Raw genomic sequence first — 15,998 nt, forward strand, 5'->3', positions numbered from 1 at the left:
CATTTGGATCGTATCCCTCCAAACATTTCTATCCATTACCCTGTCCAGAGGAACTATTTATAGGATAGGAAAGGTTTAGAGGGATATGGGCCAAATGTGGGCAGTGGGACGTGTATAGATGGGACATCTTGGTCCGCGTGGGCTATGTAGGCTGAAGGGCCTGTTTCAATGCTGTATGACGGAGTCTAAATAGTTGACCAGGTCAAAGCTAATCTAACTCATTTGGTTCTCTCAATCAAATTATTGATACCAGTTGTGAACAGTTGTGGTCTCAGGAATTTGTGGTGGGGAGGGGGGGGATTTTGTCTGGATTAATGGAGGGTCCGGATCACCAGTTTTGCTGGAAAATCCGTGGTGGACCTGTACCACGATTAGGTTTAAAAATATAACTGTGGCAATCCAGTTTCCTCACCCCCCCCCCCCCCCCCCCCCCCCCCCCCCCCCCCCCACTAACCCCCCCCCCACTCCCCATCCCCACCCCCACTAACCCCCCCCTCCCCCTAATCCCCCCCCTGCCCCCCCCCCCCCCCTCTCACTACTACCACTTTGTTGTTGCCGATACCAAAAATACAATGCTTTGTTTTAAAAGGTTGCCAAGTGTCACTGTTCAGCATGAATATATCGGGAACAAAGTGTATGAGGTTACATCGTTTGCATCTGTTCAAGAGATCAAGGAGTTAATCTTTGTGGAAACAGATTTCCCTGCTTCTGAACAGAGGCTGCTGCACAATGGGAAAGAGGTAACTTTGGTTTTGAACTCTGTGTGTATGCATGTGTGAGATGATACTTTATTGTCACTTGTACCTAGGTACAGTGAAACTCTTTGTTTTTACATACAAAGTACACAAAAGAGTTGCCACAAGGGCACAGACAAATTCACAAAAAATACTCATCCCTTCTTCATTCCCCATACCGGGGTCCCGCTTAGTGCTTGCTGCCCCCCCACGCCTGGCCCCCCTTAGTCCTCGGTGTGTGTGTGTGTTAATGGTGCAGTAACGTGATTGTGGTTTTGTTTTCAATTATCTGTGAAACCTCCAGAGTACATTTGACAGAATCTGAAATGGACGGCTTGGATTGGCAATGCTAACTCTAACCACCCCACTTCTCCCACCTTTTCAACCTCTCATTGCAACCACAGCCTTAATTCAGTCTCAGGGTCTCTTTCCCTTTGCTGTTTCTTAACCTTTTTATTACTAAACAGAAAGTGGACATTTTCTCCAACCCTGACCACCCCTCCACTGGGTTAATAATAAGCTTGTGATCTGACTCATCCCTGGCTTGCTGACGTGCTTTCATCCCTTTTTTGGTGCACTGCTGCCTCCCTACAACACAATGGCCATAACTGAGGAGAATCTTCCTACTTTTCTCTTGATATCTTCGGGCTTTTTAATTGAGATCTCTCTCAGTATTTGATAATCTCACTAGAGAAGTTGGCCAACACTTATACTTTGTTAAAGTTCAGAGATACAGTGTGGAAACGGGCCCTTCGGCCCACTGAGTCTGCACCAAGCAGCTATCACCTACAAGGCTGCACATCTTTGGAGTGTGGGAGGCGACTGGAGCACCTGGAGAAACACCACGCGGTCACGGGGAGAACGTGCAAACTCCGTAGAGACAGTACCCGTAGTCAGGATCGAACCCGGATCTCTAGTGCTTGTTGTTGTTTACGTGTTGTAGTTTATTTTGCTCTGAAACTGGGCCCCACGTAACTACTGCAGCTGAATATGCATTGCTTGACATACTACTTGTTTTTATGTTAACATTGCTTTTCAATTAATAATTTGGGGGAATTAATTTAGATTTCTTCATTATCTTCAAAATTTCTCATATTTCTATTTAATTTATAGTCTGTACAATATTGTCCAATTATAGTGGAAAATTAAGGTGGATTTCATCAAAAATTCCTGCAACTTGCACAAACCAAATTGCCATCCTCGGGTGTAGAAACAAGAAACTGCAGATGCTGGTTTATACTAAATATAGCCTGATGGCTGTAGGGAAGAAGCTGTTCCTGAACCTGGACATTACAGTTTTCAGGCTTCTGTTCCTTCTTCTCGATGGCAGTAGTGAAATGAGTTTGTGGCCAGGATAGTGTAGGTATTATATCTGATGATGCTGGCTGCCTTTTTGAGGCAGCGACTCTGGTAAATCCCTTCGATGGTGCGGTGGTCAGAGCCGGTGATGGACTGGGCAGTGTTCACAACTTTTTTGCAGTCTTCACTCCCCGGCATTTAAGTTGCTGAACAAGGTCTTGATGCAACCAGCTCTCTACTGTACATTAGTCGTTAATGTGCTTTCTTCATAATTGCATCAGTGTGCTGGGTCCAGGAAGGATCTTCAGAAATATGCACGCCTAGGAATTTGAAGTTTTTGACTCTCTCCACCATCGTTGATATACATAGGATTGTGGGTCCTCATCCTTCCTCTTCCAAAGTCCACAATAAGTTCATTAGTTTTACTGATATTGAGAGCCAGGTTGTTGTGCTGGCACCATTTGGTCAATCGGCCGATCCCACTTCTATTCTATATGAATCACCATCTGTAATTCGTCCAACAACGGTGGTGTCGTCAGCGAACTTGAAGATGGAGTTCGCACTGTGTCCGGCTACACAGTCATGAGTATAGAGTGAGTAGAGCAGGGGGCTGAGCACGCAGCCTTGAAGTGCTCCTGTACTGATTGTTAATGAGGAAGAAGTGTCAATTCGATCAGACTGTGATCTGTGGATGAGGAAGTCGAGGATCCAATTGCAGAGGGATGCACAGAGACCTAGTTCCGTGAGCTTGGTAATCAGCTTGGAGGGGATGATGGTCTTGAGCTGCAGCCTATAAACAACAGCCTGACATAAGTTTTTTTTATTGTCCAATTGGTCCAGTGCAGAGTGGAGAGCCAGTGAGATTGCATCCTCCATTGATCTGTTGTGGCAGAAGGTGAACTGCAGTGGGTCAAGCAGGAACAGGGAGATACGGGACCTGAATGTGTGGCTGCGGAACTGGTGCAGGGGGCAGGGATTTAGATTCTTAGATCAATGGGATCTGTTTTGGAGTAAGGGAGAACTGTACAAAAGGGACGGATTGCTTCTTAACAAGTGGGGGACCAGCATTCTGGCAGGCAGGTTTGCCACTGCTACACGGGTGGTTTTAAACTGAATAAGGTGGGGGGGGGGGGGGGTGTCAAATGGAATAGTCGAGGATGGAGTTAAAGGGAAAGAGAGTAAAGGGATGGTTAATGACACCCAGAATAACGGGAAAGGAAGCTCACAAAGGGATAGGAGAGTATGGCCAAGTGTAATAGGGATCGATGTGAAAGGTGAGAATCATAAGGAATTAAAAGTATTGTATATGAATGCGCGAAGTATAAGAAGTAAAGTAGATGAGGCTCAGTTAGAGGTTTGTAGATATGACATTGTGGGGATTACTGAGACGTGGCTGCAGGAGGATCGGGCCTGGGAACTTAATATTTAGGGTTATAGAGAAAGGACAGGCAGGTAGGCAGAGGAGGGGGGGTACCTCTGCTGGTGAGGGATGGAATTCAGTCTCTTGCGAGGGAAGACATAGGGACTGACGAGGTAGAGTCACTGAGGATTGAGTTGAGGAATTGTAAAGGCAAGAAGAAACTAATTGGTGTTATCTACAGACCCCTAAAATAGTAGCCCGGATGTAGGGGGTAAGTTGCAGCAGGGGTTAAAACTGGCATGTAACAAAGGTAATGACACTGTGGTGATGGGGGATTTCAATATGCAGGTAGACTGGGGAAAATCAGGTTGGTTCAGGACCCCAAGAAAGAGAGTTTGTAGATTGCCTCCGAGATGGATTCTTAGAGCAGCTTGTAATGGAGCCGACCAGAGAAAAGGCAATTCTGGATTTAGTGTTGTCCAATGAACCAGATATGATAAGAGAACTTGAGGTAAAGGAACCGCTTGGAGGTAGTGATCATAATATGAATAGTTTTAATCTGCAATTTGAGAAGGAGAACGTTAAATCGGAAGTGTCAGTGATGCAGTTGAACAAAGGGGACTATGAAGGCATGAGAGGGGAGCTGGCAAAGGTAGACTAGAAAGGGATCCTAGCAGGAATGACGGTGGAACAGCAATGGCAGGAACTTCTGGGCATAATCTGGAAGACGCAGGATCATTTAATTCCAAAAAGGAAGAAAGATTCTAAGGGGAGTAGGAGGCAACCGTGGCTGACAAGAGAAAATAGGGATAGAATAAAACTAAAAGAAAAGATGTATAACACAGCAAAGAGTAGACGGAAGACAGAGAATTGGGAAACTTTCATAGGACAACAGAAGGAAACTAAACTGGCAATATGGGCTGAAAAGATGAAGTACGGAGGGAAGCTGGTCAGGAATATAAAGAAGGACAGTAAAAGCTTCTTTAGATATGTTAAGGGAAAAAAGAGTAGCAAAGTCAAATGTGGGTCCCTTGAAGGCAGACACGGGTGAAATTATTATGGGCAACAAGGAAATGGCAGAAGGGTTGAATAGGTACTTCGGATCCGTCTTCACTAAGGAAGACAAAAACAATCTCCCAGCTGTACTGGAGGACAGAGGATCTAAGGGGGTAGAGGAACTGAAAGAGATTTTCATTAGGCGAGAAATAGTATTGGGTAGGCTAATGGGACTGAAGAATGATAAATCCCCTGGGCCTGATGGTCTGCATCCCAGGGTCCTCAGGGAGGTGGCTCTAGAAATAGTGGACGCATTGGTGATCATTTTCCAATGTTCAATAGATTCAGGATCAGTTCCTGTGTATTGGAGGATAGCTAATGTTATCCTACTTTTCAAGAAAGGAGCGAGAGAGAAAACAGGGAATTACAGACCAGTTAGCCTGACTTCGGTGGTGGGAAAGATGCTGGAGTCAATTATTAAAGAGGTAATAATGGGCATTTGGATAGCAGTAAAAGGATTAGTCCAAGTCAACATGGATTTATGAAAGGGAAATCATGCATGACTAATCTTCTGGAATTTTTTGATGATATGACAAGTAAAATGGATGAAGGGGTGCCAGTGGATGTAGTGTATCTAGACTTTCAGAAAGCCTTTGATAAGGTCCCGCACGGGAGACTGGTGACTAAAATTAGAGCACATGGTATTGGGGGTAGGGTGTTGACATGGATAGAAAATTGGTTGGCAGACCGGATGCAAAGAGTAGGAGTGAACGGGTCCTTTTCAGAATGGCAGGCAGTGGTGAGTGGGGTGCCACAAGGCTCGGTGTTGGGGCCGCAGCTGTTTACCATATATATTAATGAATTAGAAGAGGGAATTAGGAGCAACACTAGCAAGTTTGCAGATGACACAAAGCTGGGTGGCAGTGTGAACTGTGAAGAGGATGTTAGGAGGTTGCAGGGTGACCTGGACAGGTTGAGTGAGTGGGCAGATGGGCAGATAAATGTGAGGTTATCCACTTTGGTGGCAAAAACAAGGGGCAGATTATTATTTCAATGGAGTTAGGTTAGGTAAGGGGGAGGTGCAGTGAGACCTGGGTGTCCTTGTACACCGGTCACTGAAAGTTGGCATGCAGGTACAGCAGGCAGTGAAGAAAGCTAATGGAATGTTGGCCTTCATAACAAGAGGATTTCAGTATAGGAGTAAAGAGGTTCTTCTGCAGTTGTATAGGGCTCTGGTGAGACCACATCTGGAGTATTGTGTACGGTTTTGGTCTCCTAATTTGGGCGAGTACAGAACCAGGAGTCACAGTCTTAAAATAAAGGGGAGGTTATTTAAGACTGAGGTGAGAAAAAAAAATTTCACTCACAGTTGTGAATTTATGGAATTCCCTGCCACAGAGGGCAGTGTAGGCCAAGTCACTGGATGGATTTACCAAGAGAGAGTTAGATAGGGCTCTAGGGGCTAGTGGAGTCGAGGGATATGGGGAGAAGGCAGGCACGGGTTATTGATAGGGGACGATCAGCCATGATCGTAATTAATGGCGGTGCTGGCTCGAAGGGCCGAATGGCCTCCTCCTGCACCTATTTTCTATGTTTCTACGTTTCTTGTTGAGGTAGGAGTTGATATGCACCATAACCAACCTCTCAAAGCACTTCATCACCACAGACGTTAGTGCCACTGATTGATAGCCATTGAAGCACGTCACCTTACTCTTCTTGGGCACCGGTATTATTGATACCCTCTTAAAGCAGGTGGGAACCTCAGACCTCAGTAGTGTGAGGTTGAATATGTCCGCAAAGACTCCAGCCTGTTGGTCTGCACAGGTTTCGAGAACTCGACCGGGTATATCATCAGGTTCAGACGTTTTCTAAGGGTCACCCCACTGAAGGATCTTCTAACATCAGCCTCTGTGGCTGTGATTGTAATACCATCAGGGTATATGGGGGCTTCGGAAGGCACATCAGTGTTTTCCCTATCAAAGCGTGCGTAGAATGCATTGAGCTCATCAGGGCATGATGCTTCGCTGTCGCTTGAGCTGCCTCCTGATTTTGCTTTGTAGGATGTGATGGCATTCAAGCCCTGCCACAGTTGCAGAACATCCGTCTCATCCTCCAGCGAATTTCCCTTTTGATCTTTTTGATGGCCTTGTCAAGGTCGTAACTGGACTTCTTACAGACCTCTGCGTCACCAGACCTGAATGCCCGGGATCTGGTCTCCTGGTTTATCCAAGGCTTCTGGTTAGGAAACACTCGGATGGTTTTTGTTGGAACACAGTCTTCCACGCATTTCCTTATGAAGTCTGTAACGACTGTAGCGTATTAATTCTGGTCCATTGCCGAGTCCTTGAATATTGCCCAGTCTACTGACTCCAAGCAGTCCCTAAGTTGTTCCTCTGCCTCCCTGACCAGCCCTGTATCTGCACTGTATCTCTAAACTAAACTAAATTAAAGGATCCCGACCCAAAACATCACCCATCCTTTTTCTCTAAAGATGCTGCCTGAACAGCAGGGTTGCTTGAGCTCTTTGTGTCCATTTGCCATTCTTCGGATTAGTTCAAATCTCTGGTGCGAGTAGTGATCTCAAGTCCCATTTCATTGTCCATTTCTGTCACTTATCCTCTCCCTATCAAGGAGACCCAAGAGACTGTAGATGCTGCAATCTGGAGAGACTCAGTAGGCCCAGCAGTATCTGTTGGGTCAAAGACACTGTCGACGTTTTGGGTTGAAACCCTGCATCATGAGCCTTGATACATGTTTTTGAACAAACCAGTGACAATTCCTTTCCCTTCCTTCACCCCCCCCCCCCCCCCCCCCCCCTCCATGGATGCTGCTCGATTTGCTGTGTTCCTCCTGCAGATCACTTGTTGTTCTTCCTATCAAACCGTTCTCTTTAAACTTTATCGTTTGAGCTCCATTCCTCTGTGGAATTTTGATTGTTGTTCATTATGCATGGAAATGGATTAACTTTCAAATACTGCAAAGTAATTGTTATTTTAGCCACATTTGTGAAATTAAAGTCATATTAATTCTGCAATTATTTTGCAGGAAATCTAGACTGATGTATGAATATATCCTGATATAATGGCCCCTATTTAAATTGGATTATAGAATGCTGCATCTGTTTTATGTATCATGTGTAAAATACGTTCTTGGAGCAGAATTAGCCCTTTCAGACCATCATGTCAACTCTGCCATTCAATTATGGCTGATCTATATTTCCCTCTCAACCCCACTCTCCTGCCTTCTCCCCATAACCGGTGACATCCATAGTGATCAAGAATCTACCAATCTGCCCCTCAAAAATATCCATTGATTTGGCCTGCACAACCTTCACAGATTCACCAACTAATGACTAAAGAAATACAAGATTCCAACATCTATGTAGTTCCTTTAGTCTACAATCTTTATTAAATATCTGGGCCTTCGCCCCACAACTCTTGACATCCTTACTAATCAAGAATCTGTCCATCTCTGCCTTAAAAATATCCATTGACTTGGCCTCCATGGCCTTCTGTGGCAATGAATTCCACAGATTCACCCACCCTCTGATCTTTTGTATGTTTATTGCAGTTTACACAAGGATACAGTTTGCCTGTACAGTCATTATGATTTTAATATATTGATTCAAAAATTAGAGTGCTGGAATGTTATCTTGTTCTTTCCTCTAGCTGGAAGACTCAACACAGATTGGGAGTTTGTTACAATCTGGGACCCACAAGATTAATTTGAAATTGCAAGGAAGAGGGCTGAAAGGAGGAGGTAATTGTTTTGGATAATGTCATTCATTGTATAAGAGGATGACACATTTAATGCCAATAGATCTTTAACAGAATAATTGATAAATTCGCAATTGATAATCTGTGGCAATTTAGAATTGATCGTGGGTGCACTGGAAGGATAACTGTACAGAGGCATTATGTTCATAAATCCTCTTGATAATGCCCTGAAACGTCTGGGTGGTTTTAACAGTATCTTTTTATATCAGTTTTTTGTTTTTATATTTTTGGAAATGTGCCATTTTAAACTATTTTAGTTTTGGATTAGAGATGCAGCAGAAAAGGGCCCGTTGGCCAACCGTCCATGCTGACCATTGATCACCCGTTCATATCCTTATGAAGAAGGGCCCTGATCCGAAACATCACCTATCCATGTTCTCCAGAGATGCCATCTGACCTGCTGAGTTACTCCAGCACTTTGTGTCTGTTTTGTAAACCAGGATCTGCAGTTCCTTTTTTCTGTGCTAGTTCTATGTTATCTAATTTTCTGGCCCACTCCCTGCACACTAGGGGCGATTTACAGTGGGCCAATTAACCTACAAACCTGCATGTCTTTAGGATGCTGGAGGAAATCCATGCCATTGCAGGGAGAACATGCAAAGTCCACACAAACAGCATCCGAGGTCAGGAATGAACTTGCGTCTCTGACGATGTGATGCAGCAGCTCTATCGACTGTGTGCCATTATTGTTTTTTTCTTTACCCCTTATTATCCATGTATATCTAGTCTGGAGAATGTAGTCGTAAATGTTTTTTCAAGGTAAATCAATACTCTTGAACTGTGTGGATCCCGGTTTAACAAAAGCTGGTTATGTTACTCAAATGATGAATACTATTTGTTGTTGTTTTTTTCCAACAGGCAGGTTTGGACAGACAACACCTCCGCTTGTAGATTTCCTCAAGGATATTCTGAGACGATATCCCGAAGGAGGGCAGATTCTTAAGGTGAGACTCGTTCTACCTGTAGAGGTTTTTTTTTTAAAGATACAACAAGCAAACAGGCCCTTCGGCCCACCGAGTCCATACTGACCATCGATCACCTGTTCTCATTAGTTCTATCGCACTTTCTCATCCACTCCCTGCACACGAGGAACAATTTATAAGCTCCAATTAACCTACAAACCAGCATGTCTTTGGTTTGTGGGAGAAAACCAGAGCACCCAGAGGAAATCCACTCGGTCACAGTGAGAGCGTGCAAACTCCACACAGATGGCTCACGAGGTTGGGATCGAACCCAGGCTTCTGTTGCTGTGACACAGCTGCTCTACCAGTTGCACCACTGTGTGCCACCCTGAGTTATATCCTGTAACACACACATCTCCTTTTTCCCAGCTTGGACTGTTTACACAAAGTATTCATTAGAAACAGTGCGTCATACAGAGACCTCAAAGTTGGTAATTTAATGAGAATGGTCATTTATTTCGGAGGCGATCAATGGGATCGTATGATTCCAGGAGTTGCAGTGGTTTGTGAAAGTGAAATAAGATAAGATGTTCTTTAGGACCAAATCCTCAGCAACAACTCGTGTAACGATTATCGGAAAGATGGGGTAAATGGCATTGAGTAAGGAACAGTTTTAATAATCGAGGATAAACTCACTAGCTATGAACGACCATTCAGCAAGTTTATCTTGATTAGTATGGGTATCCGGGGATTACAAGGAGAAGGCAGGAGAATGGGAATGAGAGGGAAAGATAGACCAGCCATGATTGACTGTTGGAGAGACTTGACGGGCTGAACATATGAACTTGATTTTTGCCAGAGTGGAAACATCCAGGACGAGAGGGTACAGCTTTAAGGTGAGAGGGGGAAAGTTTAACTGAGAAGTGCGGGGCAAGTTTGTTTTTTAATATACAGAGGATGATGGGTGCCTAGTATGAGCTGCTAGGGTTGGTGGTGGAGGCAGATACAATAGTGGTGTTGGAGGCTTTTAGATAGGGTACTATCATGTGTAGGCAGATTAGATCAGTTTAACAGTGGTATGGGGCTTTTGGGTAGGGAATGGATTATGTACAGGCAGATAAGAGTTGGTCTTAGCATCGGGTTCGGCACAAATATTGTGGGCTGAAGAACCTGTTCCTGTGCTGTATTTTTCTAAGTTATATACTGTATGATATGGGAGCCATTTCTTTCAGCTAATTAAGGAGGAGTGAGTAGTTTAATTAACCTGTCGTTTGATTTATTTTAGTTTAGTTGAGAGATACAGTGTAGATACAGGCCCTTCGGCCCACCGAGTCTGCACTGACCAGTGGTCCCCGCACACTAACAGCATCCCACACACACTAGGGACAATTTATATTTATGCCAAGCCAATTAACCTACAAACCTGTATGACTTTGGAGTGTGGGAGGAAACACTTTTATATTGAACACATTGGACATCTTGAACTGACATTAGAGTTTAGTTTAGAGATACAGCGTGGAAACGGGCTAATCGGCCCACCAAGTCTGTGCTGACCAACAATCACCCGTACACTTGTTCTATCCTACACACCCCAGACAATTTACAGAAGCGAATTAACCTACAAACCTGCACATCATTGGAGTGTGGGAGAAAACCGGAGCACCCTGAGAAAACCCACACGTTCACGGGGATAACATACAAACTGTACAGACAGCACCTGTAGAGAGGATCAAACCTGGGTCTCTGGCCATTGTGCTGCCCTAACATCTTCAACTTGTTACAGAGCTGTGAATGAAGTTCTGAAAATATCAAAGCCTGCTGAAGTGGCTTTAGTAGGTTAATTAACATTATGTGGTCAAATTACTGGCATACTACACATAGATCAACTAATCTGCAGTCGCCGGATCACAAAACAGCTAACAGTAACAGCTGGGGAATATAATGAAATAAATCTGGAATTTAACAAAAACTCTTCTTTTATTCATTACCAGATTTACAGTGGAGAGCTTTTGTAATGGGTGCTATGAGAATACGGGGGCATTGTAAAACCCATCTGACCCAGTCCTGTATTTTGCTGCTCACTTAAATAAAGCTTAGGAAGTTCAGCATGTCCCCAACAACCTTCACCAGCATTTGTAGATGCGCCGTAGAAAGCCTTTAATTGGGATGCATCACAGCATGATTTACAAACAGGTCAAGACCACAATAAAATTACAGAGAATTGTGGCTGTAGCCCAGAGCATCACACAAACCAATCTCCCTTCCAGTGACTCCATCTACACCTCATTCCTTCTCAGCAAGGCCACCAGCATTATCAAGGACCAATCTTACCCGGTTACTCTCTCTTCTCCCCTCTTCCATCTCGAAAGAGGTACAGAAGTTTGAAAACACATACCTCCAGATAAAGTCTGAAGAAGGGCCTCAACACGAAACGTCACCCATTCCTTCTCTCCAGAGATACTGCCTGTCCCGCTGAGTTACTCTAGTATTTTGTGTCTACCTCCAGATAAAGGAACAGTTTCTTCCCAATTGAATAGTCCCCACACCAGTTAGAGAGGGGTCCTGAGCTATCATCTACCTCCTTGGAGATCCTTGGATTGTCTTTAATCGGCCATCACTGGCCATTATCTTGCACTAGACGTTATTCCCTTTATCCTGTACCTGTACACTGTGGACGGATTGATTGTAATCATGCAGAATCTTTCGCTAACTGGATAGCACGCTACCTCGGTACACGTGACAATAATAAACTAAACTAAAGCCATTAAATTCAGTAGAGTAACAATAAACGTTGGATTTTCCAGCAATGCTGTGTCTTAAGAATGAATGTATTTTTAGAATCCCCACTTGCAATAATTAGGGTTGAAATCACCAATTATGAACGAACACATTCAGAGAGAGCTTTGGCTTAATTTAATACGGGAGACATTTCGAAGTACTCATTTGAATTATTGTCTGGAGTTTTGACTGCCAGGGAATGTTAAGGGAAGGGCCAGCTGTTGTGTTGAATGTGAGGGTTGGGCTGACGGTCTCCAATCAACAGTGTTGAAGTGTATAAATTCATGAGGGGAATAGATAGAGAGAACGTACAAATTCTTGAGAAGAATAGATAGGTTGAATGCAAAGAGTCTATCACCCAGGGTAGGGGAATCAAAAACCAGAGGGCATAGGTTTAAGATGAGAGGGGCAAGATTTAATAGGAACCGGAGGGGCAAATTTTTCACACGGTGCATTGTGGGTATATGGAACAAGCTGCCAGAGTAGGTAGTTGAGGCAGGTACTGTAACAATATTTAAAAGACACATGGATAGATACATCAATAAGAGATTTGGAGGGAATGGCATCAAATGTGGGCAAATGGTTTACTTTGTTATTGTCACATGTACTGAGGTACAGTGAAAGCTTTTTGTTGTGTGCTATCCAGTCAGCAAAAGGACTATACATGATTGCAATCAGGCCATCCACAGTGTACAGATACAAGATAAAAGGTATAACGTTTTCTGCAAGATAAAGTCCAGAAAGGCCAATTAGAAATAGTACAAGTGGGTACAATGAGGTAGATAATAGGTCAGAACACACTCTAGGTGGTGATAGTAGGTGTAAGAAAGAACTTCAAATGCTGGTTTAAATCAAAGGTAGACACAAAATGCTGGAGTAACTCAGTGGATGAGGTAGCATCTCTGGAGAGAAGGAATGGGTGATGTTTCAGGTCGAGACCATTCTTCAGACTACCTAGTCTACTTCAGACTACCTGGGTGGTGATAGGATGGTTCAGTTGCCTGATACTAATTGGGAAGAAATTGTCCCTAAATCTGGAGGTGTGTGTTTTCAAACTTCTGTGCTACTTGCCAGAAGGGAGAAGAGGGAGTGACTGTGGTGAGACTGGTCCTTGATGATGCTGGAACTCAGATGAGGCATCTTGGTTGGCATGGACGTTTTGGGCTAAAGGGTCTGATTCTGTGCAGTTTGGCTCTACTCCTGGTGAGTTGGGTTGATCTGTTGGCAGGGATGAAGGAAGTGTGGATATCAGGCAGGGATAATAGTTCAGGAAAGGGAGTTCATGATCAGATGGTGGAGGGGTGGATGGGAGGGGGCATGGGGAAGAATTGATGATTCCAATAACTATATTTCACAAGGTATCCTACCTGAGATGGATTCACAGGGGCAGGCTCCACTGGAAAACTCTCACAAGTGTCAGTTCCACGTGATCCAACATGTAGTGAAATCTCTCTCAAACTCTTCCCGGTGGGAGAAAATTCGAAAATTGAAAAATATGATGTGCCGAGCATATCACCATTGAATAATTACTTCTGAGTTTAAGTTTGAATAATATCAGCATTTTTCACTTTTATTATTTTGAATGAAGTGTGGTGGGTGTATGGTACGAGCTGCCAGAGGAGGTAGTTGAGGCAGGTACAATTAAAGCAACATTAAAGAAACATTTAGGCAGGTACACGGATAGGACAGGTTTAGAGGGATATGGGCCAAACATAGGCAGGGCTAGTGTAGATGGGACATGTTGGTCGGTGCGGGCGAGTTTGGTTGATGGGTCTGTTTCCACACTGTATGACTATAACTCTATTAATGCTCTTTTTCTTGAAATTCTAATGCTTGTCTTTTTTTCATGGAGTTTTCTTATGTCACCTGCCCATTTGTCTATTCTCTTTGTGTCCACCATTTTTCTCTGGTGTGCAACAGGTTCATAGTCATACAGCACGGGAACAAGCCCTTCGGCCCAACTTGCCCATGCCAACCAAAATGCCCCTTCTACAATAGTTCCATAAACCCATGTTTAGTCTATATCCCTCTAAATCTTTCCTATCCATGTACCCGTCGTTAAAATGTTGTTGTTGTTGGTAGTAAATATAATGGAGGAGGTTAGATTCAAGAAAGCACACTGAGAATGTAAATTCTTTGAATCATACAACATGAAAACTGGCCATTTGGCCTAATTTGTCCCACCGATCAGCATGCCCTATCCACACTAGTCCCACCTGCCTATGTTTGGCCCATATCCCTCTAAACCTTTCCTATCCATGTACCTGTTCAAATGTTTTTTAAATATTGTGATGGTTCCTGCTCTCTTGAGGATCCCTGGGATGAGTTAATTGGTTATGGTACTCATGAAGGCTGTTTATAATTTATTTTAAAAAAATCAGTCACATTAAGTTCTTTGCTTTAAGGAACTGATACAAAATGCTGAAGATGCTGGAGCCACTGAGGTGAAGTTCTTGTACGATGAGACCGAATATGGAACTAACTCACTGTGGTCTGATCGTCTGAAGGAATATCAAGGTAAGACATTCAAGGAACTGCAGACGCCGACCCCTGTGCAAAACACAAAGTGCTGGAGCCAAGTCATGAGTGTTTTATTGTCGTGTGTTCCGACAAGGAACAATAAAATTCTTACTTGCAGCAACACCACAGATATCAAAATATAGTACTCAGTGGACACCATAATATACACCATAAAATAGTTCAATATGTAGTTGTGACGACAGGTTGGTTCGGTTGGGAATACATCTTTGATGAATGAAAATGCAATTGTGATGTATAAAAATCAAGAGTCCTCGGCAGGGTGAACTCAGCGGTTTATGTGCGGCACAATGGTACAGCGGTAGAGTTGCTGCCTTACTCGTTCATTCCTGAATACAGGTGCTGTCTGTACGGAGTTTGTATGTCCTCCCTGTGACCATATCGGTTTTACATAGAAAATACATAGAAAATATGTGCAGGAGTAGGCCATTCGGCCCTTCGAGCTTGCACCGCCATTCAATATGATCATGGTTGATCATCCAACTCAGTATCCCGTACCTGCCTTTTCTCCATACCACCTGATCCCTTTAGCCACAAGGGCCACATCTAACTCCCTCTTAAATATAGCCAATGAACTGGCCTCAACTACCTTGTGGCAGAGAGTTCCAGAGATTCACCACTCTCTGTGTGAAAAATGTTTTTCTCATCTCGGTCTTAAAAGGATTTCCCCCTTATCCTTAAGCTGTGACCCCTTGTCCTGGTTTGCTGCAGGTGCTCCGTTTCCTCCCACACTTCAAAAACGTACAGGTTGTGGATTAATTGGCTTCGTTAAAAATTCGCCCTAGTGTGTAGGATAGTGCTTGTGTATGGAGATTGCTGGTCAGCACAGACTCGGTGAGCCCGGTTTGCTCTGTATCTCTAAACTCTTTTTATAAAACAAAATAAAACAGATTGGTTAAGTTGGGCTTACTTTCTTTGGAGAAGGAAAATCTAATTGTGATGTATAAAAATCAAGAGGCCGAGGCGGCGTGAACTCAGTGGATCAGGCAGCGACCATGGAGGGAAAGTATATGTGTTTCATAAATTCATAAGTCATAGGAGCAGAATTATGCCATTTGGTCCACCAATTCTACTCTGCCATTCAATCATGGCTGATCTATCTTTCCCGCTCAACCTCATTCTCCTGCCTTCGCCCCATAACCCAAGACATCTGTACTAATCAAGAAACTATCAAGCTGCACCTTAAATATAACCAATGACTTGGCCTCAACAGCTGTCTGTGGCGATGAATTTACAGATTCACCACCCTCCTCATCTCCTTTCTAAAGGTACGCCCTTTTATTCTGAGGCTATGCCTGCCTAGACTCTCCCACTAATGGAAACGTCCTCAGCACATCCACATTCGAGTCAGGATCCATCTTCAGACTGATGGGCCACAGCAGAAGTGATTGCATCAGTTCAAAATAGTAAGATTAAACGAGAACTTACCAGTTTGAAGTTTGATCTGTATTTTATGAGGAGGAACGTTGAGGGAATACGTGAAGAACCAACTTCCAACACATGCGTGTCATTCTTCAAAGCAGCGGTGTGAGGTCACAGGAACCTATAATGACCTAACATAGTAAGATTATCAAAGAGATACCAGTTTTTGATATGATCATAAGCGGAGGGCACG

General features: G+C 43.8%; 1 protein-coding gene across 2 annotated transcripts in view; it reads left to right on the forward strand.

Annotated features, from left to right (window-relative positions):
* Window positions 1-15,998, forward strand: part of sacs (sacsin molecular chaperone) — a 106,030-nt gene that overhangs the window by 32,880 nt on the left and 57,152 nt on the right. For both annotated transcript variants that reach the window (XM_055636957.1, XM_055636956.1), the window contains 4 exons: window positions 590-740; window positions 8,058-8,148; window positions 9,024-9,109; window positions 14,251-14,362. In XM_055636957.1, coding sequence (XP_055492932.1) covers window positions 590-740; window positions 8,058-8,148; window positions 9,024-9,109; window positions 14,251-14,362 — 440 coding nt within the window. The remainder of the gene's footprint in view (window positions 1-589; window positions 741-8,057; window positions 8,149-9,023; window positions 9,110-14,250; window positions 14,363-15,998) is intronic.

Source organism: Leucoraja erinacea, chromosome 6 (genome assembly GCF_028641065.1).
Source record: "Leucoraja erinacea ecotype New England chromosome 6, Leri_hhj_1, whole genome shotgun sequence".
Lineage (NCBI taxonomy): Eukaryota > Metazoa > Chordata > Chondrichthyes > Rajiformes > Rajidae > Leucoraja > Leucoraja erinaceus.